The sequence below is a fragment of the Manis javanica genome, chromosome 4 (genome assembly GCF_040802235.1).
Source record: "Manis javanica isolate MJ-LG chromosome 4, MJ_LKY, whole genome shotgun sequence".
Taxonomy (NCBI): domain Eukaryota; kingdom Metazoa; phylum Chordata; class Mammalia; order Pholidota; family Manidae; genus Manis; species Manis javanica.
Window position 1 is genome coordinate 139386963 of NC_133159.1, and position 26318 is coordinate 139413280.

The following is a 26318-nucleotide window of genomic DNA, read 5'->3' on the forward strand; positions in this document are numbered from 1 at the left end:
GGGGGCCCTGATTCACCCTGGCCAAGGGACAGACAGAGCAAGGAAGAATCCATCAGCAAATGGAAAACTTTTTCTGTGTGGTTGGCCTGGTGGTTTATGAGGAGAGGTGAGCCTTAGAGACAAAGCGCTGGGCCAGCCTTTTTTGAAAGTTTTAGGAAGCAGTTAAAAAAGAAAGAAAAAAGAAACCAAAAGCCAAAGACGTCGTTTACTCACTGATACCTGTGTGCAGACAGCCATGTGCGCTATGATTTGCCACGTGACTAATGGAAACTGGTCCATTTGCACTAGTTCATTTTGCGCCCTCCCTCACCTAGGCCCCTAAGCCAGACGGGGCTTCTGACTATTCTTACAAAAAGACTTAGGTGGCCTCAAATGACCAGACCTTGTCTCAGGCATCTAACAGCTTAAACTAAACTTCCTTTCTGGTCGTATTTGGTTTAAGCAGTTTCCTGGTCTGGCAGGATTTGTTTTCTTAGCACCCTGCTTGTCAAAGCCCCAGTCTCACCTGTCAAACAGCAAACTGGCCCCTGTCACTCAGGGCTGCCAAACTAGGCTGGACCTGTGTTCTGCAAGGCAGACACGCTGTTCCCCTGGGGAAGTGGGGCAGGAGCGGACTCCTGGTGTCCGCCACCTAGGCATGCCGCTCCTGTCTCTTCTTCCCCATTTTGATCACTGGGTGGGTTCTTGGCCTTGTCCTGGAAAGTTCTGCCATATTTGCAGAGACTGCTCCTGTATTTGGATGAAAGGCCAGGATGGTGAGCAACACCCTGTAGTAGGAACAAGCATAGATTCTGGCACTCGATAACTTGGGTTCAGACCGTACTCCTTTCCTCGTTAGCTTTGTGTCTTTGGACAAGTTGCTTAACCTGTCCGAGCAACAGTAAAATCCATCATCTGTAAAACAGGGATTATAGTAAGATTGCTGTTCCCAGTAAGTGGGATGAACCCTGCTAGGCAATTCAATGCCTGGCACGGAGTAAGAATCTTTTTATATTATATCACTATTTGTTTCTTAAACAAGTATTTAATTAATGGGTCGGGTACCCACTGTGGGCTTGGCATTATTTTAAACTTGGGGAAATAACAGTGAACAAAATGGACAAAAATGTCAGCTTTTTGGTTTTGGTGTTGGGAGATGTTCAGACAATAAATAAGTGAATAAGTAAAATATGTTATTTGTTGAGTGATGAATTGCTATGGAAAAACTATGAAAGCAAGGAAAGCACCCAGGTGAGGAGTGGATAATTTTAAATGAGGGGTCAGGACAGCTTTGCAGAGAAGGAGCCTATGTGGAAGAGTAAAGGCCTGGAAGGGTGGAGAGGGAGGCCACGGGCATGTACCTGGGAAGCTGAGGCCCAAGGAAGGGAGCCTGGGCTGGTGGAAACCCTTAGGAGGCTGGAGGGGTGGGGGGACTGGGTGAGATACTTGAGAAGCCCAGCTCTCAGGTGCCACCTGCACGCACGTGACCCTGAGCCTGGAGAGAGTGATGAGAACAGGTCGTGAGAGGGTACCAGGGCCGTGGGCTCTTCAGTGGGCCCTGCCTCCGTCCTATAGAATCCTACAGGGATTTTGAAACTCAGCCCTCATTTCTTACTGAAAAATGGAGTTTGGAGCTGGTATCCTCACTGACCTGCTACCAAAAGCCTTATTGCTGACTTACAGAAAGTACACTTGGGAGCAAGTCCTGTTTCTGACCATGTGGGTGGGTGGCAGCGTGCTTGCTGGGGCAAACTGCGGCCACTTTGCTTCATGCCACAGGCGTTTATTGAGTACCCATGAGAGTGGATCATGCCTGCATGCTCCTGGTCCTCCTCTCCTCATCTATAATGTGGGGACTATAGATACCCTTTGACTCAGTCCTTCCTTCTAAGGGAGCTTATCCTAAGACAATCATTCAGTAGAAAAGAAAGACAAAATGTATGAAGATTTATTTGCATTTGTTTGCAAAATTTATTTGCAGTATCTGTAATACAGATAAAAAAAAAAACACATGTCCAGCAGTGAGGGGATGGTTAAACATTCTGTGGTATAGCACACAATGAGCTGTTATGCACACAGCTGTTCACTAGGAAGACTGGGTATAAACATGACTGTATTATGATATTACATTAAGTGAAAATATACAGAATGTAAAATTCTGTGTATGCAGCATTTATAGTTTACATAAATATGTAAAACCATGTCTGCAGATGGAAAAAAGTAAAAGAGAAATTAGTTGTGTGTGTGGGGAACTGTTTTGGGGAAAATTTATATTTACTATGGTCTCTCTTCCATCCATTAAAGTAGTGAATATGTGAGTGCCTGCCATTCTTGAGGCACTGAGCTGGTGCTCAGATAGGTGATGGACCCAACCAGAGATCCCTCTCCCTTGAGGTCACTCTTGGAGGCCCCTTCCCTCCCAGTGCTTGAAGGCTAGCAGTGTGGTGTGGTGCAAAACTCAAATCTTCTGGAATAAAAATGAGAATTGGTCCTGCAGCTTCTCCCCCAGGGTGTTCAGGCCTCTGTTGAGCCAGTCCTGGATCAGGTGAAGAAGCAGAGAGGTTTCCAGAGGTCCCATCCCTTCTGAGGATAGCATGGTATTTCTAGTAAGCAGTCCTGTGGTAGTGGAGCCTGCCTAGCACAGAGAGGGCTCCCCAAGTCTTGACTGCCTAACTAGAGCAGCGCTGGGGCACCCAATCAGTGAGTTAACATCTGGCCTTCCAAGGGAGCACCCCATCCTTCTGACTGTGAGGCCCTCTGTGTGAGGGGTTGTCCCAGAGAAAGAATGGCTGCTGTGGGCTTTGTCTCCTAGGTGCCAAATGCTCACAGGGTAAATACTGCCAGTGACACTGCCCCAGGAAGCTGGTGGTTGGCTCAGAGACACTCATGTGGAAATGCTGGGTGACCCCTTATGGTTCTTGCAGCCCACATTCTGAGAAAAGTCTTTGAGGTGTTTGGTTTTGGATAAGGAGGACATTTATGACTAGAGCAAAGATTTATTGAACTCTGTCTGGGCTCCAGGATAGCCCCTAGAATACCATACCCCACCGGTTCAGGACCCCCTGGGAGGGTCATGCAGTTCTCACCTCCATTGCAGAGGAGGGAACTGAGGCCCAGAGAGGTAGCTGAGCCTCCTAGTGTTGCGGCGATGGGGACAGAGGTGAGATTCAGAGGTGGGGTCTGGCTGATTACAGAGGCTACGCCTTTGCATTTTCGGTGTCATGGTGTAACTGTGGTGTCTCTGGCTGCCCAGAGAAGAGTCCTGGTCCTCCTGGCAACCAATGAACTCTCTCTGCCTCCCTCTCCCCCTCCCCGCCTGCCCTTCCCCAGGGCCACTGCCTCTCCCCTTGCAGCCTCCTCCATTCACCACACAAATGCTTCCAGGACAGATGTCTCTTCTCTAAGAAGGATGAGGAGAGCCCTTTTGTTTTAAAGGAAGGATTTCCTGTCTTTTAAAGGGCAAAGACAGTGTGTGACTTCTTTATCCAGAAGTTTCAGGGCCTAGTCCAGTGCTTGGCACATAGTAAATGCTGAGTAATTAAATGAGGGTGCATTGTAATCAGTGCTAAATTAACCTCATGACATTCCTAGAGAAACAATGTGAATCATTGTAAAAGACCATCCAGGGCAGGAGTTGGAAAAATGGCCTCTGGGGTCAGGCATCCTGGCTTTGAATTGTGTCTGTGCCATTACTGTTTCTAACCTGGGTGAAGTTACTTTAATTCTCAGGGTATCAGTGTCCCCATCTGTACATTGAGGACAACTATAGTACAGTTAGGGACGCTGTGAGGATTAAATGAGTAAGCAGGTAAAGTATGTAGAACAGAGCTTTGCACACAGTCATCACCTGATAGATAAATGCAAGTTGTCATTTACTATTGTTATGGATGTGCACAAGGTCAAGTAGGGCTGGGCTTCAAGGGAGACTCCCCAGCTCCCAGGTGTGGGTTCTTACCCTGTCTGTGGCTGCAGAGTACAGATGAATGCCTCCAGCCTCCCTGCCCTTTGTCCAGCCCTGGCATGGAGCCCTGTTGGTAGACTGGTGTGGGGGGCTTGGCTCCTCAGGAAGACTGGATGTCTGTGCAGATGGGAAAGTCTTGGGCAGAATCAGGCCTGAATCTTAGCTCTGTCACTATGACCCTGGACAGGTCCGGACAGGTCCATGCCTGTGGGGAGCCCATTTCCTAATGCAGGAGATGAGAGCCATCATAGCTGCTTTATGGGGTCATTACTGGGATGACGAGAGGGTCATTACCCATGAGACACGGGATGTCCAAGCACTCAGCAGGTGTTCCTCCCTCCTCCTGGAGAGCATGAGCCACCCTCAGGCCTGCATGCGCCCCCAGAGCCTGGATCAGAGTGGGGAGGATGAACGGACAGCAGGAGTCCAGCTGCAGCGCCGGAGCTGAGCCAGCCTCTCCTCTCACCTCTTGCCTTTGCTCTTTCTTTAGTTTCTTCTAAGGCAGGCGCAGTGAGGTAAGGAAGGCATCTCCCTGTGCAGGTGACAGAGACGGGCTGCTCTGAGCCTCCCTGGCCCTCACCCTGCTCTCCCAGCTCAGACTCCTGCCCCCCTCTTGCCTCAGAATGCAAAGGACGGACACTTAGATTATGGTTCCGGCTTCCCTTCGAAGGTGGTCACCCCAGCCCTGTGCTGGGGGTTTCTCCTGCTGGAAGGAAGTGGGATGTGAGCTGCAAGTGCAGGAGAGAGTAAGCACAGTTCCAAACTGTTGGAAGGAGGGTCGTTCCCAGGGCCCTGCAAGCATAGTGTGTGAGACCCCCACTCAAGGATCACTGACTAGTAGAGGGGCAGCTGCACCACACCCGCCAGGACTATGGCTGGGGCATCTGCTGCCGTTAGGGTGGCGGAGCTGCTGGCAGCCTTGGGTGGGAGGACATTCTCTGCAGGATGCCCGCCATGCTGGTGGTGGGGGTGGGGATGTCGGGGGGAGGAATCCAGGACATGGGAGCCTCTTAGCCTTCCTTGGCATGTGTGTGTGCCTGTGTGTGGTAGGCCTGACATGAACAGGATCTTGGTGAAGTTCAAGGGAAGATTTAGTGATAAAGGGTTCCTTTAAAAATGTAAGTCAGCTCCTGGCAGCCCTCTGCTAAGAACTCTTCAGTGACTCCCGTTCCACTTGGTGTAAAAGCCAAAGCCAAGGCCATGGTTTCTCTACTCCCCCTTCCCACTCTGCCCTCACCCCATTGGCCTCCTTTCTGGTCCTTGAAGGCACCAGGCACAGCCAGTGTTCCCACCCCAGAGCTTCTGCCCCAGGTGCCCATGGAGCCTGAGTGAATGAGGCTTTCTCGGACCACTGCCTGGAAACGCCAACCCTGCCTGCTGTCTTGTCATCTCCCTGGCTTCATTTCCCCACACCTTTCCTACCTTTGCTTGCTTGTTAGTTCTGTTTGCCTTCACTAGAATGAGAGCTCCAGAAGGGTAAGGATTTTTATCTTTTTATCCACTGATGTGTCCTCAACACCTCAACAGAGAGGACTCTTATACTCAAAGAAACAGAAGAAAGAAGAAAGCAAGTTGTGAAGAGATCTGCCATGCCTAGGGCAGTGTGGCCATTGCCCAGTAGGACCCATTGAGTAATTTTCCAATTTTCCAAAGTTGGAGTCATTATAACACCAGCCAAACCTCCAGTGGATCTGGGTGAGAACCATCTCCTGTGCATGTGTGTGTGTGTTCATGTCCTTTTGTGTCTGCCAGGAAAATGTTGGGTGTGTCCCAGCCTTCTGTGATTAAGATTGTAATGATCCTCTGATGTCAATTTACAAAACAAACAACCTTTGACTAAAACAGTTTTATCACCTCTTCAGCTGTAGTGGACATTACTTACACCTTGACTTTTTTGTTTGTTTGTTTGGTCAAATACACCAGACATATTGGACTGAATCCTGATCAAAGTCTTGTAAATTAGACAGTTTTGTTTAAAATCCAAGTAGGTTTTTTTCTTAAGCTAGAAATTTTCTTCTGGGTCCTTAATGGAATTCTCCTGCATTTTGTGTTAAATATACCACTGTGCATTATCTCTTGGTCCACCGACTGGGGACCTGGCTGGAGAGTGGGATCTGCCTTTAGCTGCTTTGTGACCCAGCTTGCTTGAGCCTCAGTTTCCTCGTCTGAGCCATCTGAGGACTTGGACTGGCTCATTTCCTCTTGAGATCCCTTTCAGTGTTCTCATTCTCTCTCCGATGGGCCAAACTAACAGAGATTATAATTGGAGTTCATGGCACCGTGAGCCTTGTTTTAGCTAATAAAAGCATGTTGCCCTCTGTGCATAAGACACTGTTTATCTGCTGTGGCCCCTCAGTCACAGATCAGCCTCATGCTTTCCTGTCAGTGTGGTTGGGCCCCAGGAGCCGCCATCCTTCTGCTTGTCTCCCTGGTAGCTGACAGTGTGATGTACTAAGGCCACCAGCATTTGCATAGTTGGTGTATACTGTCCTGCCCCAACTCATCCACGTGGGGGTTTAGCTTCATTCTCCTGCACTCTCCAAAACTGTAGATTTTATTGCCAAAGTTTTAGTTGACGGCATTGGACTTTGGAGTTTATGTGACCTGAATCCTGAGTGCTGTCATGCTAGCTATGCACATTAATTGAATTCCTAATTTTGAACCTCAGTTTTCTCATCCATCAAATGGGGTCAGTAATTTCCCTCAGACTGCGTTTGAGGGTTAAGTGTGACGGTACATGTAAACTACTTATTAGGAAGTGTAAATCCCGCTGATGGTGTTGATGATCAGGAACCACTGTGACGTGGGGGGAAAGGCCATCACCAAAAACTGACAAGAGATGATGGAAGCTTGGGAAATCTATCTAGAAAATGAATTTTTGAATGTCAGAGATCTAGAATTAGCTGTATTAATGCTATTCTGCTATAAAGTAGGTCTACCATCAGATGGGTTTCAAAGGAAACCTGGGGAAAGCCAGCTTGCTGTTGTGTGGGCCAGTGCCTCAGGGTATATGCAGCTAACAAGGCTCGAAATGCTCTCCTGGGGTGGTTTGGCTCCTCAGCCCATCCTGGGATTCCAGGAGTAGGTCTCGTTGTTGCTGAGGCCAAGAACCAGCTGGCATGTCCTTCTGGGGTGATAGCTCTGTGCTGCAGGCAGAGGAACCCCCTATTTAGGCTCCTAGGATGCAAGTTCTGCAATGTTACGTGAGTGTAGTCACTGGGAATTTGGGTTAAGGAGAAACTAGGATTTAAAAAGAATCTGACCCCACAGATGTTCAGTGCAGCATTATTTATTCAGACGACTTACAAATAACCTAAGTATCCAATATCTTAAACATACAAGCTTGGGATATTGCATAAGTAAAACTGGAGCACATTTAAATCTATTGGCCTTTAAAAACACCAGAAACATGCTGAGAAATTCCTGCTTGAAAATGTGTTCATAATACACAGTTTCACTGTTACTAAATTGTGTGACTCCAGTTAATTACTAAGAATGAAATACACGGAGGCAAAAGAGAAGGATAGATATGCTTATACTTGTTAATGGCGGGTTGGCTTATCCCTGAAAAGTGGGATAATAATTAATTTTTCTTCTTGGTGCTTTTCTTTCCCAGTTTTTCTTTAGTAAACATGCATTTCTCTTGCGTTGGGGAAAAACTCATGTTATAAACATAAAAATATTTTGGGTGGATTTTCATGTACTTTAAAATGTGACAGACATTTCTCATGTCTTATTTTAATGCCCACTGTGAAGTTTTAATCATTTGATTACCCAGGCCTTGTTCCAAACTTAATGTGAATATCTGCTCATAGATACGGCTTGAGTCTACAGATCAAAAAATAGATTTTTTTCCCCTCAAATGTGTGAACTAGGAGCTTGAGAATGATGAAGGATAAATGGAAAATTCACAGAACAACCCGTTGATGGGTTCTTTGAAGTGGAATTTTGTGTGCTTAAAAATAATCTAAAGCCAGGAAAGAGAACGTTAGATCCTATCAGCTCAGTTATGAGTGACACACAAAGAACAGCCGAGTGCTTTTCCTTTGTGAATTTATGTGTCATGTCATTCTGAGATCATTGAACTGATCTTCTGTTCTACATGAAATTCTTGTTGAGGGAACCACTTGAAGAAGCTGAGATGCTTCCAAAAGGCTGTGATGGGCTGCCCAACCACCTTCAGAGTTCACTGCCCCATCGCAGCAGCTGTGAGTGATGGCTGCTGACAGCGTATAACTGAATCTCTCCCCAGGCACTGCCTCAGCTAAAGGGAGCTTTCTGTTCCAAGGTAACTCCTCACCCAAAGATGGGGTGCATAGGCTGACCGCGTTGTCTCTGTTTGGGACAATTCTGATGGGCTGTCCCGAGTTCCCCATGGGTCTGGCTGAGGCCTCCATTACAAATGATTCATAACCCCAGTGCTCCTCTGCCCAGGCCTGCTTCTCTCATGGGTGTTGACATGCTCCTGCATCCATTTCAGAGTCTTCTGGGGAAGCCCTACCTCAGACCCCGATTTTACAGTGAGCTGGTTGTGGAGAAGAAAGTAGGACACTCCTTCCAAGCTCAGGCACTCCTGGTGACACAAGGAGGAGGGGAGATCGGCTCTCAGGGTTGCAGTCTGGTGTCTTCTTGCCCCACCCAGAGCCAGTGGCTTAGGTGCTTGGGGTCCTCAGTAAAAACTGAAGGCTGCAGACGCTGGTGGGGACTGGCGAGTCTGCTCACCTCTCCACCTGTGCCTCTCTCCATGTCCACTTTCTGTGCCTGATTATGGCTGCCCCCGGGGCCTGGGACAGGCTGCCTGCCACAAGCTGTGCCCACCAAGGCATTGTGGGTCTGGACCTGAAGGGCCTCCACCTGTACCCAAGCAGGTCTGTGCTGCTGCTTGGCCAGAATCTTTGGCAGCCCTCTGCATGATGCTGTCTGAGCACTGGGCTTTACTGCTGCCCTCCCAGCTCCCAGAATGTTTCCAAACCAGGTGGCCTTCTATCAATGCCTAGACAGACAAATGGAGGACAGGAGCTCCTAAGCATTTGGTGGAGGCCACTCCTCATGCCTGCAGGACACAGTTGTACCTCATCACAGAACTTTGCCTACTTCTGAGCCTCCTGTCTGGCTACCTGTCCCCTCCCCTTGAATCTTAGTGCACAGTTAAACTGTGACCTCTCCCTGGCCTTGCTGTTTCATGCCTTCCACCTCCTCTCCCTGGAATGTCAGAGTTCCCTCTTGTCTCATTGGATGGCTTCTGTCATCTGTTTCCTTTCTCTTTCCTGTACTATCTTTCCCCAACAGAGAATGTGCTAGGCCCTGGGCTCTAAGCATCTCATTTTTGAGACTTCCCCCATCTTTGATCCTTTGTGGCCCCTGCCCTGCGTGCACTGGAAACTTCTCTTCTCCTGCCCTTTCCTCGCTGTATTGGTTTGGTGCATTTCCTAGCTGTTCCTCTGGCCCACAGACTTGCTCTCACATACCTGTCAGGAAGGAAATTTTGATCATGTGTTCCTAGCATAGGTATTTTCACTTACAAATTATATACATATATTCTGTCCCTCTGCACCATGCCCACCAAAAGAATACATCTGTACAAATAGACCTTAGAAAGGATGAGGTAAGGAAAGTTCTGTTTTCTTTATGTAGCTCCCATCTGGAGGTGTCTGGATTGGAATTCCTAGATGGAGGATGACTTGGGGCAGGGGATTGTGGGAGCTTGTGTCTCCCCTGCATCCTCAGTGGCCAGTGCAGATGAAGAGGACTTTGCTTCACGGAGGGAGTTAGTCATTGGGTCAGTCGCTGAGAAGCATCTTCTGAGAAGCAGGCAGTCCAGGAAGTTTGGGCGTTCTGGTCTTGGTAAGCCCCAGTGCTGGGGGCCCCGTGAGCAAAGGGCTGGAGACCAGAGGGTGCTTGGTCTGAGCCTGAGCATTCCCAGTCAAGAGCATGGGGAATATTCCACGCAGAGGGTGGGCATCCCTGGAGTACATGTTGTTTATTGTGATTGGAGTGTCCTGAGTGGCACCTCGCAACTGTAAATGTGTCCCACGTTTTCAAGACCTTTTAAGCTACTTATGTGACTGAGTCCTTTTAACATTACTCTTCCCTGTGGGACTTAGGGACTTACCCACACACCCCAATCATTTACAGATGTGGAGACACCCTAGAGAGGTTTAGGGAATTTCCCGAAGAGGGCTAGTAGCCAAGCCTAGATTAGAGTCCTCTCAGCCTCATGCCCAGCCCCCTCCTAGCCCTGCTGCACTGTCCCAGCCTGCAGGAAAGTCCCGCGTGACCTTCACAGTGAGGTTGTGGGCAGGGGTCCACTGCTCCCCTGGGCCGTTTCGGAGCTGGCGCTCTGTCAGTGGGGGTGAGGGTGCCAGGTCCCCTCATGAACCCTCCTCACCCAGGCTGTCACCCTTGGCTTGGTGTCCACACGTGGGCCACTAGGGCCCTTGGTCTGGAGCTGAAGCAGAGAGAGCAGTGTTCTAGATGGATCCCTGGCTCTGGGGAAATGCTCCCATTTTGGAGTCTGGGAGGGAGCAGGATGTTACAGGCTGGATGGGCTCCTTTCAGGCAGAGTAGATTTAGAGGAAGCGCAGACCCCTATGGGTGGGAGAGCTCCTGCGGACAGGGCTGGGTTTCGCTCTGTGAGTGGAGGACCAGCTTTGGAACCAGACAGACCTTGGTTTGCCATTTGCTAACTCTGTAACCTTGGACAAATTCCTTACCGTCAAAGCCTTCACTTCCTCCTCTGTAAAACGGGGTAACAGCAGACTCTCCCGGTAGGACTGAGTGAAGCCCTGTGTGCTGAGAGCTCCGCAGCCTGCCTGTTATGTGTTAAGTTGTATAGTAAATGTCCTCTGAATGTCAGCTGTTCCAGTTCCCTTCTGTGCTCCCAGTGAGCCTGGCTCACAGTAGAGTACTGTTTATTGAAAAGAATATATGAACTCAGGTTTGTTAGCATTTGTTAAATAAGGAAGCATTAAAATACGAACTGAGTTGTTTCTGGCCTCCAATAAATGAAGCAGGCATGGTGGATTTTGACTGCAGGAAAAACCATCCAGTTTTCTTTACTTCCCCTGGCTCTGAGGTTTTATAATCCTTCTACACAGCCCTTAAGGATTTTCTTCAGTGTAAACACACTGACAAGGGTGGTATTTTAAAACTGGAGTCTGGTTTGGCTCCTGGTGCCCACCCGCTGGCTTGAGGCTGGGCTCTACGCTTGAGCTGGTACTTGGGTGCCTAGTTGCTGGCATGGAGACGTCAGAGTAAGTGCTTTCCCCCAGATGTGGCTGGGACTGCAGAGTGGCCAGAAAGCGGAACTCTTCCAGTGGGTCTGCTGGGTGGCAGTTTGCCAGGAGGGTGACTGCTGAGGACACAGGAGTGGCCATGCAACTGACAGTGCCAGGAGCACCAGGATGCAAGGTGGGAACCTTGGAGCCCGCCAGCCCACACATAGGCTGGAGGCAGCAGCCCAGGGCATGTGGAGTCAGGAGGCTCCAGAGCTGGGGGCTCCAACCTTGACTGTGCCCCACGACTCCACACTGGGACTTGTGCACCCCCTCCCCTGGTTCTCCCTGCCCCATCTGTGACTGGGGTCTGGCAAGGGGCTGCAGGAGGGTTTGAGCAGGCCAGGGAAGTGGTCCTTGGGTTTGAGCAGCCTGGGAGTCCCTGGCTGAGAGAGCTGAGGTTAGAGAACACTGGCCTGCATCAGATACTGGGCGTCTCCTGAGTCTGCCACTCACTTGCTGCGGGACCATGGAGGACACCCAGATGGCTCTGAGCTGCAACTCTTTCAGCTATAAAATGGGGAAACCAGCCCCTCGGGTACTTTCCCAATCTATGATGCCAAAATGCCCTGGAGAATTGCCAACAACTTTTTTTTTTTAGATAGTCAATTCATGCGTGTGGCAAAAGATACTGAAAAGTTAGGGATATACAGTCAAAGTAAATCTTCCTTGTACCCCACCACACTGCCCCCTGGTTTTCCTTCTTAGAGGCATTCACCTAGAAGTTTTTTAGAGAGATTTTCAGTGCATATGAACTCAGAAATGTTTTCTGTGCATATGCACATGTATGTTCCATCTTTACAATTTTTCATTGTGAAATAAATATGCAAATGAATGTACAAAACATATCTATAATTTAAAGAATGATAAACTTAACATCTGTATCCACTACTCAGATTGCTAAATAGGAAATTCCTGGTGCTTTAGGTGGGAATCATCCATTTACTGTGTTCCTTATCCTATTTACTCAAATGAGCATGCTATTTATGTTCCTCTGTACTTTTTTTTTACTTACTATATCTGGGAGATTGGTTCACATAAGGGCAAAGGGAAAAAAATAGCTTTTTCTCCTTAATAGCTGCATAACATTTCCTCCAAGTGGATGTGCCATTATTTAATTTTTTTGCCAATCCCCTCTTGATGGATATTCAGGGTGTTTCTAGTCTTTGGCCATTACCAATAGTGCTGCAATAATTTTCCTGGCTTCCAGGAACTGACATTAATAAAAACAAACTGTAAGAAATCCTATTGCGTCAGCCTCCCTGAGCTGCCAATCATTTTCAGAACAACATGGAAACACTCAAAACAGGGAAGCCCTGCATGGCTCTGGTCACCTTACACATGGACGCTCTGTGCCACTCTCCTTGGATCTTCCTGGAGCCAGCCTGATGCCACTGTCCTGGAAGCCCCTCAGGCCCAGCTCTCTGGGGGAGTGTGGGATCCCCAGTTGGGTAGATGCCATGGGAGCTGAAGTGCACTGAAGGGAACTCAACTGCAGGCTTCACTCCAAGCAGAAAAGTTCCTTTTCTTTTGATTATGCAATGTCTCTGCAAGGGACCCAGGTCTGCTCTTCTGCTTTTCTTCTTCTTTCTGCAGATGGGAATGAGCAGGGGGGCTGGTTTGGGCCTTCAAGCCCAGGCCACTTGTGTTTTTGAGACAGTCCTCCTCACTTTCCCTGCCCCATCTGCCTCTCCCTCATTGCCTCTTTCCCTTTTCTCTCTCCTTTTTGTTCTTTTTTCTTTTCTTCATCCCCATACCTACCACTTTGGACTAAAATTCCTGGTAAGCTGATTCTTCTATCCATACGTGCAAAAGTTCTGGCTATTCTTTCCTTTCTCTTCCGGGTCTGAATGTGCACAGTCCCCACTGTAGAAACTGTGGGATGGTAGGTGTTCAGGTTGGAGGTCAGTGGATTGGGGGCCCTGGCGCCCTTTTGCTGCTTCTTTCTCCTACTGAACAGATCTTTAGCCACTGATCTCTTTACTTCCTCCTCCTTCAGACTGTGCTGCCGTGAAATGGGGAGGGCACACATGCCCAAGAGGGGGTCCTGAAGAGTCAGCAATAGGGATAATGGCCTCTGGGTTTGGCGGAAAAGGCACTGGTAGGTGGAGGGTCCTCAGGGAGAAGAGGAGGTACAGGTACCTTGTCAAAGTGACAGTGTTCCCTTAGTTCACAGTTTGGGCTGGAATGTGACAACCCAGAAGCTTGTCAAATAAAGTAGGTTCAAAGAAGCCAATAGGCCTAGACCTGGAAGCATTTTTATATTTGTGGGTCTGTGTGTTTCTCAGCCCAGCCCCCTCACTGGAAGCCAGTAAAGTGCTGAGTAAGTGTGTGGACTCCAAAATGGGGTGACCCAGGTCTATCTAGGCTCCAGCTCTGATAAGGGACACTGGAGAGACCTTAGAAAAATCAGTTTTCTAGGTTTCAGTTTCCACATCAGTAAAATGGGGCTGTTGAAGCATTAAAGGGGAGTATCCTTATAAAATGTGACGCACATAGTAAATGCTGCATAAATGTTAGCAATTAGTATTTTTCAGATGGTTTTCAAACATTTCAGGCAGAGCAACCCTCCTTTCTCTCCCTTCAATATCTTCTGGTGGAAAGCCAATGTATAAAGGAGATGGAATGGAAACGGCCCTGGTGAAGGGGGCCCTGGAAGTGATAGAGTGTGAGCAGCAGAGGCCCAGGGGGTTTTTGTTCTGGGTCCCTGAGCCTCTTCCCCGTGGTGCAGGGAGCAGTTTGCAGCTCTTAGACATCATGAGCTGTACAAATTGGTATACCTTTCTAGATGGTACTTTGGCAATACTTATGAAAACTGAAAATGTATTTTCCTTAGAATTCAGCAGTCCAACCCCTGGGAATCTGACACATATAAAAACCATAGCCTATATACATACAGGTATCTGCACAAGGTTGTTCACTGTGCAGGTAGCATTGTGTATAGAAAAAATAGTTTAGAGATGCCTAAGTGTCCAGTAGTAAGGGAAAGATGAAACCAACTGTGAAGTACACATGACTATAAAACAGACAAGGTACTATGGATTATTTTGGACAGATTTTCATGATATATCAAGTATGAAAAAAAATCTGATGCCAAGTAATATATGTGATGTGTTCCTATTTTTTAAAACATGCGTATATATGTCTATGCACAGATACATGCAGATGCATGGAGCACCCCATTGCTCCCTCCTTTAGGAACCTGCTGGGGTGGGTGCTGATCATGCTGCTAACAGGACTTGACTTCAGGGGATGGAGGGCAGGCTGGCATTTCTATATGGAGCTCTTCCTTGCCCCCAAAAGGCTAGTATTCAGGGTACTTTTACTTTCTAGTTGGTGTTTTCCTCCACGTTATAAAGAAAGAGGTCGCCCTGGAGGCAGGAAAACACCGCCACAATGGTGGAGGCGGGGAGTTGCCTGGGGCCACACCGGTGTTTGCAGGGGGCGCTGGGCTTGGGTACCAGCTCCAAGGTTCTGAGAGCCAGCCTGCACTGCGCAGGCCCCCTGCTCCAGCCTTGTTTTTCCCTTGGCAGACTGGCTCTGTGGGCTGTGTTCCTGATACACTCTGCTTGCCATCTGTTGAGGAAGCAGTTGTTAGGCTGTGAGTGGTGCCTCCCCCCGCCACGTCTAATTTAACAAACCACACTTCTGTCAGTAGGCCTCACCAAGGCTGTGGGATCACCCTTTAATTATTTACCGGGGTCAGCTACCTGATGAAACTCCTTAGTCGGAGACAGACGGTACTGACAAGCAGATTAGTTGCATGCTGGGAGGAGGGAAGAGACTGGGAGGGTGTGTGCAACAGCTAAGAGTGGGTGGCCTCAAAATAGAAATTCATGAAGCATCCAGGAAGGTAATTTTAAACACTGATAATCTTGAGGTTGTGGTTCAGGGGTGAACTAAGCTGAAGACAGCCAGCCTGGCACACGTAAGACAGGCTTTGCTTTCCTGTCAGTCTGGGGAGGGAGGGGGTCTGCTTAGCTCACCTTTGCATTGTTTTGAAATCTGTTCAAAGGTGCGCTGGCTTGTTCCCACTGCTGGCTTATTCCTCTAGGAACTGTCCGCATCCATTGGCAAGAGCCTTCTGCGGAGTCAGTAGAGTACCTGCCTTGCCTCTGACCCATCATGTGACCTTGGACAAGCCCCCCCCTCCCCTCCCAATGACTGAGTTTCTGACAGTCCTAAATGGGATTGGATGAGGTGAGTCCCATGGTCTCTCACAGCTCTAGAACATTCTGTAATATGCCCATACATGCCATTCACAGGGAATCTTGAACCCAGGAGTTGAAGCACCATGGTCTAGTGCTTGCCACCAGCGGGACCTGTGTGCAGATCTGATCTGTCCCATCTGCATTAGGCTAGCCTGGAATTGGGAGGAGGTGGAACATGTTCTGAGTCTGAATTTCCCCACCCCCCTATAAAATGGGCTGACAATACATGCCTTGCAGAATGATGGGGATTTATGAAATATGGTTAAATTCTTGTCACATGACAGGTGCTCATTAAATGGTATTAGACACTTTGTCTTGGCATTCTCAAACCTGCTTTTGGTCTTAGCTGGAAAATATATTCCATGGAGGCAGGGAAGTGGGCATTATCTTGCTTTATAGATGCCACTTCATAGAAAGCACTGGTCCTGGGCCACACTAACCTTTCCCAAAGCAGTGTGTGCCTTCACCATTCTGATTATAGTTAACATTCATTGAGCATTTACCATGTGAGACATGGGGCAGCTCTAATCTCCTTTAATCTTTGTGAAACCCTGTGAAGTAATAGGGTCTATTGTCCCTATTTTATAAATTAAGAAACCAAGGCTGGGAAGTTAAGTGACTTGCCCGAGGTTACGCAGTCAGCAAATGGTGCAGCAAGGACTGGAGGACATCGTTCAGATCTTAGCATCCTTGCCCTCGAACACGTGTGTTTTGTGGAACAGGGGGGTACATGAGAGGGCCCAGGAAAGCTGTAAATTACCTGAGGCAGACAGGAAATCATGCATGTGATAGATTTAATTCATGAGGTAGAATTTCTGAGCAACATGAACGATCAGCTCCATCCAGTGCCCCTGGCTCGTCAGATCCTCGAGGTGGTGGAGCCCCAAGGCCTATGTGTGTCAGATGATTCCATTTTTTCTTGTTTATTGCAAGTGACCTTGAATTACCTAAAACCCATGGAAATGTGTTCTTAATTTTCTGTTAACAGTGTGATTTCCCCCCTCTAACTCAGATTTAAATAACCCTTCCTTCTATGCTGTCATGCACTTAAAAAGCAGCATCATAAAAAAATCCCAACCCTAAACTCTCTGTAATTATGGGGTAGGGTGAGGAGGGAGGGGCCCTGAATGAGAAATAACGCCATCGTCGGAGCATTCTAAGTTGCACTGGTTATAGTCAGTGCAGGAAGACTTTTGCCTGCTACTGGGAAAATTGCAAAGCAAAACAACCCCTGCTTCAGCCAAGAGGTTTGGCTGCTGACTTTATACTCCCTTTAATTTGGGGCACCTGTCCCATTCTGTGGTGCCATTGGCTGGGCTCTCACCACCTCTTCCTCTGCCTGATGGGCAAGAAACCTGGGGCTCCTGAGGTGGTTTGGTTTCGTCCCACCGCTGGGTTAGCTGCCATCAGTGTAGGCCTTTGATGTCTGCCTGGGTTTGAAGGAGAGGCCCAGAAATGCTCGCAGGTCGCTGTGAACTGGAAACAACAGGTCTTCTCCCCCTCCTCTGATAGCAGGGAGAAAAGTAAGAGAGCTTCCAGGAACAAGTAGGCATCGTGTGTTAAGACCTTTAAACAAACACTCGAACTCTTGAGAGTGGAATTGCTGTGGGTTCGTGTGGGGCATAAGTAGGCTTATTCCTGGGAAGGTGGGTGTGTGCAAGGAGGTGGGTGCAGGAGGCACCTCTTGCCTGTGGGTACGCACTGTAGTCCTATTGAGAGGGAAGGAGGGAAGGTAACAGCAGGTGGGAGTAATTTGGAAGCTCACCTCTGAGTGAGGTTAAGGAAAATGTATCTACATCCAGGTGTTCAAAAATCAAGGCAGCAAGAAGGCATTCACATGGTCAGTGCTTGATTGGACCCAGGAATGTGCCCTTGACTTGCCACCAGTCCAGCCTGCCTCAGCTCTGCAGGGTTATGTTTTCTTAGGGACCAGTTGAGGGACTGATATTTGGGATTCCGGAGACATGCGTGAACAAGTCTTTTAATTTACATTTAAAAGCAATAAAGAGCAGAAGGGAGATTTCTAGCATTTGCATATTTAAAAACCAACTAGATTTAAGAAAATCTTGATGGGGCTGTTTCCAAGCCCTCTCTGCCAGTCTTCTCCATGGTGATGTCCTGATAATGGAGGCTGCTTCTCTGAGAGCACCATGGGGTGGTGTCCCTTTCCAGTCCTCCAGGAAGCCGATTTTGGACCCTGGCCGCTGACTCAGTGTGGCCTACTGGGTGGCTCCCCATGCCTGGGAGGCGGCTCCACAATGTCCCTGGGCCCAACCCAGGAGCAGGTGGCCCAGGTAATCCTGCTCTGACTTGGCAGCCAGAAAGACACAGAGAAGGGGCTCCTGGGCAGCGCAGGTCCCCGGTGGATGCAGCTGGTAAGCAGGGTAGCCAGGTGGGGAGCAAGGAAAGGCTTCCTGTGGGTGAGGCCTCAGGTGTGTGGAGTGGGTGTGAGTTTTGCTGGGAGCTGGAGGCAGGGGTTGTTTAGTGGCTGTTGTCCAATAGAGGCAGGGAAAGAAGTTGGGAAAGTTGAGCTTGGTTTTGGAGAAGATGTCTGTTGGAAGGAGCTTGTAGGTTTGAAACGAATACGCACGCCCCTTAGAGGCAGAGAGGTCCTGGGGGTGTATTGAGGAGCTTCTCCTCTTCTTTATCCCACCCCAGGTCTCTTCCTAATTTCTCACTGGGCCACAGAGTCTTGGTTGGCAGAAAAACAGTTTCTATGTACGTTTGTCTTTGTGTGACTGTATGCCAGTGTTTGTGTCCATGTGTCTCTAACTCAAGAAGAGGGAGACCAAAGGTGCACTCGCACAGGGGGTGAGGTGCAGCAGACAGCCTGGACCAGGGACTCAAGGACGTCAGTCCTGGTGGCTGCCCAGTGATGAATTAGGCCTACTTCCTAAGTCTCCTGGGACACAGCCCCTCAGCTGCCCCCAAGGGTAGAGAAGGATGACAGGAGGGAGGCTCGATGATCATCGCTAATGTCCCTTGCTGCTCTGACATCCTCAGAACAGCCTTGTCCAGTAAGACTGTCTCCACCAGGTAACACATGACTGCCAGGGGGGTATTTTAATCACTGCAGTTTCAGAATACCAGGGCCCGTCTCACAGACGGTTCATTACTTCATCAATCATGCAATCCCCGTGGAACGTGAGAGGATGGCAGCTCTACAGTCGGTTCAGTTTTCTTGGTGCTGTCACTGACTGGGCACAGACATTCTTTCCAAAGCCTAGAATCATCTTTTAGGAGAGATCATGTTTGCCCATGATGGTTGGTAAGATTTTGTTTCCCAGTGTTGCTCCTGGGAGCCCAGAGGAGCAGTTTGGAAAATACATCCTTTTAGAGATGGGATGCCATTGCCTAATGTATGGCTGGGTCTTATGTGGGTCTTACAGTAAATGCCTCTAGAACCTTCTGGGCTCTACCTACTGCCCCAGGAGGACCCCTGGGCTCTGGCTTGTTGCCTTATGGGCCAATGGTCCGGCTTGGCGTTTTGAATCCACCTCAGCTGAGCTCCCAGGATAGACTTGTCACTCCTTCCATAACTGCGGTAAGAGACTGAGGCCCGGGGGGGGGGGGGGGACACCCAAATACGACTGGAAAGAAACAGATGTGAGGCTGCTTTTGTTTGTCTCCAATTGTGTTTAATAAGATGAAAGGGGATGGGTGTGTATAAGAAATATTTCTAGTTAACGAGACCCCAGTTTCCCTTAAAATTAGAAATCCTAAAATCCATGAGCTGAGTAGAGAAACTCAGATCATTTTGCTGCTCTCTCTGTTCTGTCCAGCCTTGTGGCTAATTCTGCCTGATTTTAAGCCTTTGAAATCTATCAGAGCCACATTTCCTGGTTCTCTATCCTCGCACCTCGGGACACAGGGGAAGCCCTGACATGACATGGGTGCTGCCCAGCTGGGCCTCTGGCTGGCAGAGCTGAGAGTAAGAATCTGGGCTGAGACCTGGGTGCCTTGGTAACCAGCAAGGGAGAGCTGGGGACCTCAGGTTAATGATCAAGTCCTTTATGTCATTTCAGAGGAGTCAGTGCTCCTCAGGATTCGCAACCCCCAGTCAAACTTGGGCACCTTTTATTTCCATTACTCTTTCCTACTGAGTGAAGATGAATATCACCCTGGAGGGATCCTGAGGGGCTAGCAGGATAAAGGCTGGGAGGGATCATCAGCGGGGATGATGAATTTGCAACTAGGCAGCCATGACCTGCCATGCCGTCTTCTCCAGGTGAGTGTCGGCAGGCAGGGGGAGAATGCTGGACGTGGGCCCCTCAGCCCGCTCTCAAGTGCAGCTTCTGATCAGATAGTTTTAAAAGCCTACGTTTGTTTTTGTATTTGCGTAAATAGGAAGCATCAGATCCTTACTGATCTGGTATTTTCTAGTGGGGGGGCAACAGTAAGTGGTCTTTCCCTCTTCCCTTGGGAGAAGGGAATGGAGCTGCTTATTGAGGTCAGCAGATGAGCACATACTTGGCCTTCTGCTTTTCCTGTTGTACCTTCATTTTCATATGGGGACAGTGGACATTCATTTGGGGCTGCTGTGTGCATTATTGATAATCTCATTCCCCCCTTAAAGGCATCTGCATGAGGAAGGACTGTCAGCCCCCTGGAAAGACACTGAAGCCGGGGGAGGTTGAGTAACCAGCCCCGGGGTGGGGTTTGTCCTCTTATCATCACAGGTCAGCAATCACAGTGTCTTTCACTTTGCACTACTGCAGTCCTTTCTAGAAAATTCACCTAAGGACAAAAAGCAGGGTGGGTGCCCCTGATGATTTTAGGGGATGCCCAGATGTGACACTACCTTCCTTAAATATGATAGCAAAGAAGCCATCTCCTTCCAGCCTCCTTCCAGTCGGTCAGTGGCCTTCAGGAGAAGGTCTGAACGCCATCTCCCTTTTTAAAAAGCAAGGAGCAGGACCAAGAGGAAATGGGCCTCAAGATCCCAGCCTTCCACAGGCAACAGGGTCTGCTAGATCTAATAACATTATTTTGTTTCAGTTATAATTGTTTTTATAGAAATCTTCTCTATGTATCGCAGATAATGGTGTTCCCTTTGTGGCAATGCATACTAAGTTAATTTTTTTTAAGTGAGTAGATTTAAGAAAAAAATAATAAAAGTACTCGTGGCAAGTGCCAAAAGTGAACAGCCAACTTTGAGAAATTGTGCTTGGCCGTGGCAACATGTATCCCATGAACAAGCTCAGCAAGTGACCAAGAGGGAAATACATCTTTCTGGAAAGTCTGGCAGACTCTATGCACGCGCACACACAAGACTGTCAGAGTGGCAGTTTCTTTCTGGCATGGGCAGATAGGTTTGTACAGGCTTTGCTGCAGAGATGGGGAGAGTGTATGCATGCGTGCATGTGTGTGCATGTGCTGGTTTTGCCATAGCGGTAGGATTACTTTGCCCTTATAGGTGCCTACTGGCTCTACTTCACCTGCTTCGTGTGGCCATTCAGTTTAGGTGATTTGCACCATAGGGAAGCAGCCCCAGAGTTGCCAAGGAGAAGCCTAAATGGCCAAATCCCTTTTAAAACTGTTCTCATGTCCTGTTTTCCAGAAAGTCTGGTGGCTCTCAAACTTTAGTCATTACCAGAATCACCTGGGGACCTTGGTAGGGACAAAGGCTCGGGACCTGCCCCACCCCACCTAGCGTGTGTCCAGGTGACTCCAGTACTCAGCAGTGCCCAGGCTCACAGTCTGGGTTGCTGGTCCCAGCTCTGACTGCCCATCACAGTCGCCGGGAACACTAGTGAACATTTTGAGGCGTGGACCCCACTTCAGAGAAGCCTAAACAGGATCTGTGGCAGTGGGCCTGGCACCAGGATTTTTTTACTGCTCCCAGGTGATTCTGTTGTGTGAGCAGGTAGTGACACACTGGCCTTGATAGGCACCTCTGGGGGAACTTTATGCCTGGGGATGCTCATGATGAAGAAGCAAAGTCACCCATGAGGCATTCAGAGAAATTAGCTTGGCTGCAAAGGAAATCCTCAGATCTGAGTTCAGGTCTTAGGGGAATTCTACAGAAAAATAGAGGTAGAAGGCGAGTAGCCCAGGTGAGTGGGAGAGTGGCACCTACCTGGTCAAACAGGGCCAGGAGAGTTAACAGCTCCAAAAGATGCAAAGGGCATCAAAAGTACTCTTGAAGATTTGTTCAGAGTGGGAACAAGGGCTGATAAGCCTGCAGCTCGGCCAAGTCTAGGCTCCTGAAGACTTGAATGGGGACAAAGTTGTCCCAGCTTTTAAGAAGTTAGGAAAAAGGTGAATTCCAGAAATCATAGTCTGGTGAGCTGGGCTCCATTTCCAAAAAACTTCCGGAAAACATTACTAAGCAGCTGATTTGTGAGCAGGTATGAAGCTCAGTCTGGGTCACCTTTCCTGTTCTGATAGGGAGCTGGCTGCCAGATCGGGAAGTGCCTGAGGCCTCTCAGCAAAGTTCTCACTGTGTCATCTTCATGGGCTCCCCAGAGCAAGCCAGGTCTGACTCAGTAGGCACTTGATAATGCATCTTGTGAAAATCCTTGTGGAGAGAGGTGGAAACAGGGACTGGATGGGATATAGCTGTGTGGCTTTGGAGTAAAGTCATCAGCTACCCAAAAAGCCCTGAAATTTGATGTGGGAAGGGGTCTTATGAGGCTTTCTGCTTGGAATGAGGCAAAGGGGACTTGAAGCATACAGTTCATTTATGTGACCTGTCGTTATCTGAGAGTGGTCTAGGAGGACTAGTGGAGATGGAAGCGGCTTAAGCCATTTGCATGTGTGTACCACCTCTGCCCTCATCTTGGTGGATCTGTGTCAGTCTGCAGAAGGCACGTTTGACCTTTCCCATCCTGCATCATTGCAACACTTAGATAAAGACATGTTTCCTACAGGCCCAAGGCTGGGAGGACTGAGACAGGGTGGGTGACAGCCTATGAAGAGTGTACGGTCAGTAGGCTGATCTGCACAAGGGAGATGTCCTGTGATGCGTGGATGTAAAGCTTTGCACCTGGGTGGAAGACACCTAGCGGTGGCACTCCTGAAGCCTGTCCTTTAGCATCAGAGTCAGAAATGGCCCTGGTGAATGTCAGTTGAGGTTGGAGAGGTGTGGTGACATTCCCAAGGCCACCTAGACAGTAAGTGGCAGCTGTGGTACACATGGAACAGTCTAGGTTTGGTGGTGTGAAGAAGACTCAGATTTCACTTGTGCCCTGACTCCAGAGGTGAGGTGTGGCTGCCAGCAAGGCAGGGGCACCTGGGCCACACCAGGTGAGGTCCGGGGCTCAGACATCAGCTTCATCCACCTGGACTGGCCAGGCCCCATCTGGACATTCATGTCCTGCCCTGGGTACCACATTTTATTTTTTAACTTGTTTAAATTAGAAACCATTTTAAAAGGAATATTTTTAGGTTCTAAAAATAACATTACAACAACTGAAAATTTGGGGCTGCATTCTGGAAGGGATATTGACAGACCTGTGAGTGATTAGGGTTTGGAGGTATGAGAGGCAGGAAGGGAAGGCCGGCAGGGCCAATCTCTGCCTTCAGGGATCTGGAGGCCTTCCCAGAGGAGGAAGGCAAAGGGGGCTGACGGGTCCTGACTCTGACCCTGCCATGTCTGGCACCAGCTCCTTCACATAAGTTAACTCTGAATCCTTGACCTAACCTTTCCAGTAGGGCACACTTATATGAAACCCCAGGATGCAAAATTCAGACCAAAGGATGTATAAATTGTGTAATAATAGTGGCTGACATTTTTTGAGTCCTATGTGCCAGGCATTGTGCCAAGATTTTACTTGTGTGATCTTCAGGATGCAGAATTCAGACCAAAGGCTGTGTAGGTCTATAATAATAATTGCTGATGTTTATTGAGCTCATCCTATTATGCTAAGCTTCCCTTGACATTATCTCATTTAATCCTCATTGTAGCCCCATGAAGCAGCATTAGGTTTGTTCTGGTTGCTTTGGAGGCAGGACATTAACCAGGGCTATAAATTAAGTCGTTATAATTATTATTGGGAGTTACCATAATTTTCATCACAACAATTGCTGAACACTTTCTACATGCCGGGTATGCATTGCCATTAATCCTGGCATGCATTAAGCACCTGGCATGCATTGCCATTAATCCTCATAATAACTGTGGAGCTTTGGAGATGATTATCTTCATTTCCAGGGAGAGGAATTGAGGATCAGATAGGCCACTGTGGCATTTGCTTGTACATTTCATGCAGATTACTTAAAGGTGTCCCTCAGGGTGGAGTAGGCCAGGATGCTGGGGCTGGGGAGGGTTGGGTGGGCTGGATCCCTGCCACCATGCCTGCCTGGTGCCTTGGTGCAGGGCTCAGCCTGTCCAGCTGTAGGTGAGGGCCCTGAAGGTGAGAGAGGCTGAAGAAGAGCTCGTTAAAGCCGCGCAGTGAGGGAACCGCAGAGCTGGCCTTCCTTCCAACTTGGTCTCCTGATCCTGGAGCTGGTGCTTCTAACCAGCACCAAGGAGAGGGAGAGCTATGTATCCAGCAGAGCCTCCAGGCTCTGCTGTACCAGGCTCTGCTGTACCAGGGTTGGCCCCTGGGAGAGGTCCTGGGAGACTAGGTGGCCGTCTGTCAGGGGAGGGGGGCAGGCTTAGTGACGACAAAGGGCCCCCTTCACCGATTCTGAGAGCCTGGGACCCAAGTAAGACATCCACGAAAACTTAACATCTTAAAAACCGACATTTCTCCTCCACATTCCCTACCTTTTGTCACATGCAAAAGAATGAAACTAGACCACTATCTTACACCATACACAAAAATTAACTCAAAATGGATTAAAGACTTGAATGGAAGACCTGAAACCATAAAATTCCTACAAGAAAACATGGGCAGTAAGTTGTTCAACATCAGACTTAGTGACATCTTTGTGGATCTGTCTGCAAAGGCAAGGGAAACAAGCAAAAATGAACAAGTGGGACTACTTAAACCTGAAAAGCTTCTGCACAGCAAAGAAAAGCATCGAAACAAAAAGGCAATCTACTGAATGGGAGAAGGTATTTGCTAACTATATATGCAACAAGGGGTTAATATCCAAAATATACAAAGAACTCCTATAACTCAACAGCAAAACCAAACAACCTGATTAAAAAATGAGCAGAGTATCTGAATAGACATTTCTCCAAAGAAGACATACAGATGGCCAACAGATAGATGAAAAGATGCTCCACATCACTAATCATCAGGGAAATGCAAATCAAGACCACAGTGGGATATCCCCAGACACCTGTTAGAAGGGCTCTCATCAAAAAGACAAGTAACAAGGGTTGGCAAGGATGTGGAGAAAAGGGAGCCTTGTGCACTGTTGGTGGTAAATCGGTGCAGCCACTATGGAAACGGTATGGAGATTCCTCAAAAAACTCAGAATAGAACTACCATATAATCTAGCTATTTCACTGCTGGGTATTTATCCAAAGAAAAAGCAAACACTAATTTGAAGAAAACATGCACCCCTATGTTCATTACAGCATTATTTACAACAGCCAAGATACAGGAGCAACCTAAGTGTCCTTTGATAGAGGAGAATAAAGAAGATGTGGTATATTTATACAATGGAATTTATACACTTAGCTGTAAGATAAAGAATGAATTCTTGCCATTTGCGACAACATGGATGGACCTTGAGGGTATTATGCTCAGTGAAATTAGTCAACTGGAGAAAGACAAATACCGTATGATTTCACTCATGTGGAATCTAAAAAACCAAAACAAATGAACAAACAAAACAAAAACAGATACAGAGAACAGACCAGTGGTTCCCAGAGGGGAAGGGGGTTGGAGGGTGGGCAAAATGAGTGAAGGGGCCAACTTACCGTCTGTATGGTGGCAGGTGGTGACTAGACTTGTGGTGGTGATCACTTTGTAGTGTACACAGATGTCACATTATAAAGCTGTACACCTGAAACTTTATGTAATAAAAAAAAATCAACTCCACCTTCCCGTGCCCTCCAGCCCTCACTCCAAGGGACTCTTTGGGGGCTGGTGGATGCCAGGAAGGGTTGGGCTGGCCTCCAGCCATGTACAGCCTCACAGTTGGTCACTGTAGGCCAGCGGGTGGCCACGTCGCTGGTCAGGAGCCCTTCTCAGGGCAGATGCTTGTTTATCATCTTTCTGTGCTCGTCTGTACTTGTGCGTCAGCACATTCTGCCCTGACAGTCCGGCACAGTCATGACACAGATGTTTGACTTCAGGCTTCGGGGGCTGGAGTGCACATGGCAAGAATTCTGCAGCAGCCTCCCAGCCCTGGACTCCTGCTGTGGGAGAGCATGCAGGGATGACCTTGGGTCCAGTGAGCGGCTCTGCTGCTCTCCCAGGAAGGAATCTGTGCCTGGCCGTCCCTACGTCTTCTCACGCTGACGACACTGGCAGCCAGCACTGTAGTGGTAGTAATCCAGCAGGTCCTTAGTACTCACAGGCAGCATTAGTGCCGGCTCACCCGCAGTGTGTGCCAGCCCTGTGCTGAGTGCGTTGTGAGCATTTGCTGGTTTAATCCTCACAATGACCCCTTGAGATGGGTATGATGATTACTCCTATATTGCAAATGAGAAAACCGTCTCTTAAGACAGCCGAGTAGAGTATCTTGAGGTAGGAGGTGCTGTTATTTTCTCTTTAAGAGAGATGATGCTTCCTTTAAAGCACAGGTTCTCAGCTGAGGGCCATTTTGCCTTCCAGGGGACATTCAGCGACATGGGGGGCCATTTCTGCTTGTCACAGTTTGCAGAGGCTTTGGCTGCTGTCATCTTGTGGGTGTAGGCCAGGGATGCTGCTCAACTTCCTACAGCACACAGGACAGCCCCCCACACAAAGAGCTATCCAGCCCCAAACATCAGTAGTAGAGGGTTGAGAAACTGATCTAAAGAGGATAAGAAACAGTACTCAACCTTTC

At 48.5% G+C, this 26318-nt stretch overlaps 1 protein-coding gene across 5 annotated transcripts in view; it reads left to right on the forward strand.

The window, feature by feature from the left end:
• The window catches only part of KSR1 (kinase suppressor of ras 1), a 139669-nt gene that overhangs the window by 13649 nt on the left and 99702 nt on the right, over positions 1 to 26318 (forward strand). The window contains exon 1 of one of the 5 annotated variants that reach the window (XM_073235140.1): positions 16571 to 17800. The exons of the other annotated variants lie outside the window; for them this stretch is intronic. Coding sequence (XP_073091241.1) covers positions 17792 to 17800 — 9 coding nt within the window. The 5' untranslated portion in view covers positions 16571 to 17791. Of the gene's footprint in view, positions 1 to 16570; positions 17801 to 26318 lie in introns of those variants that run through there. 5 annotated transcript variants of the gene reach the window in all.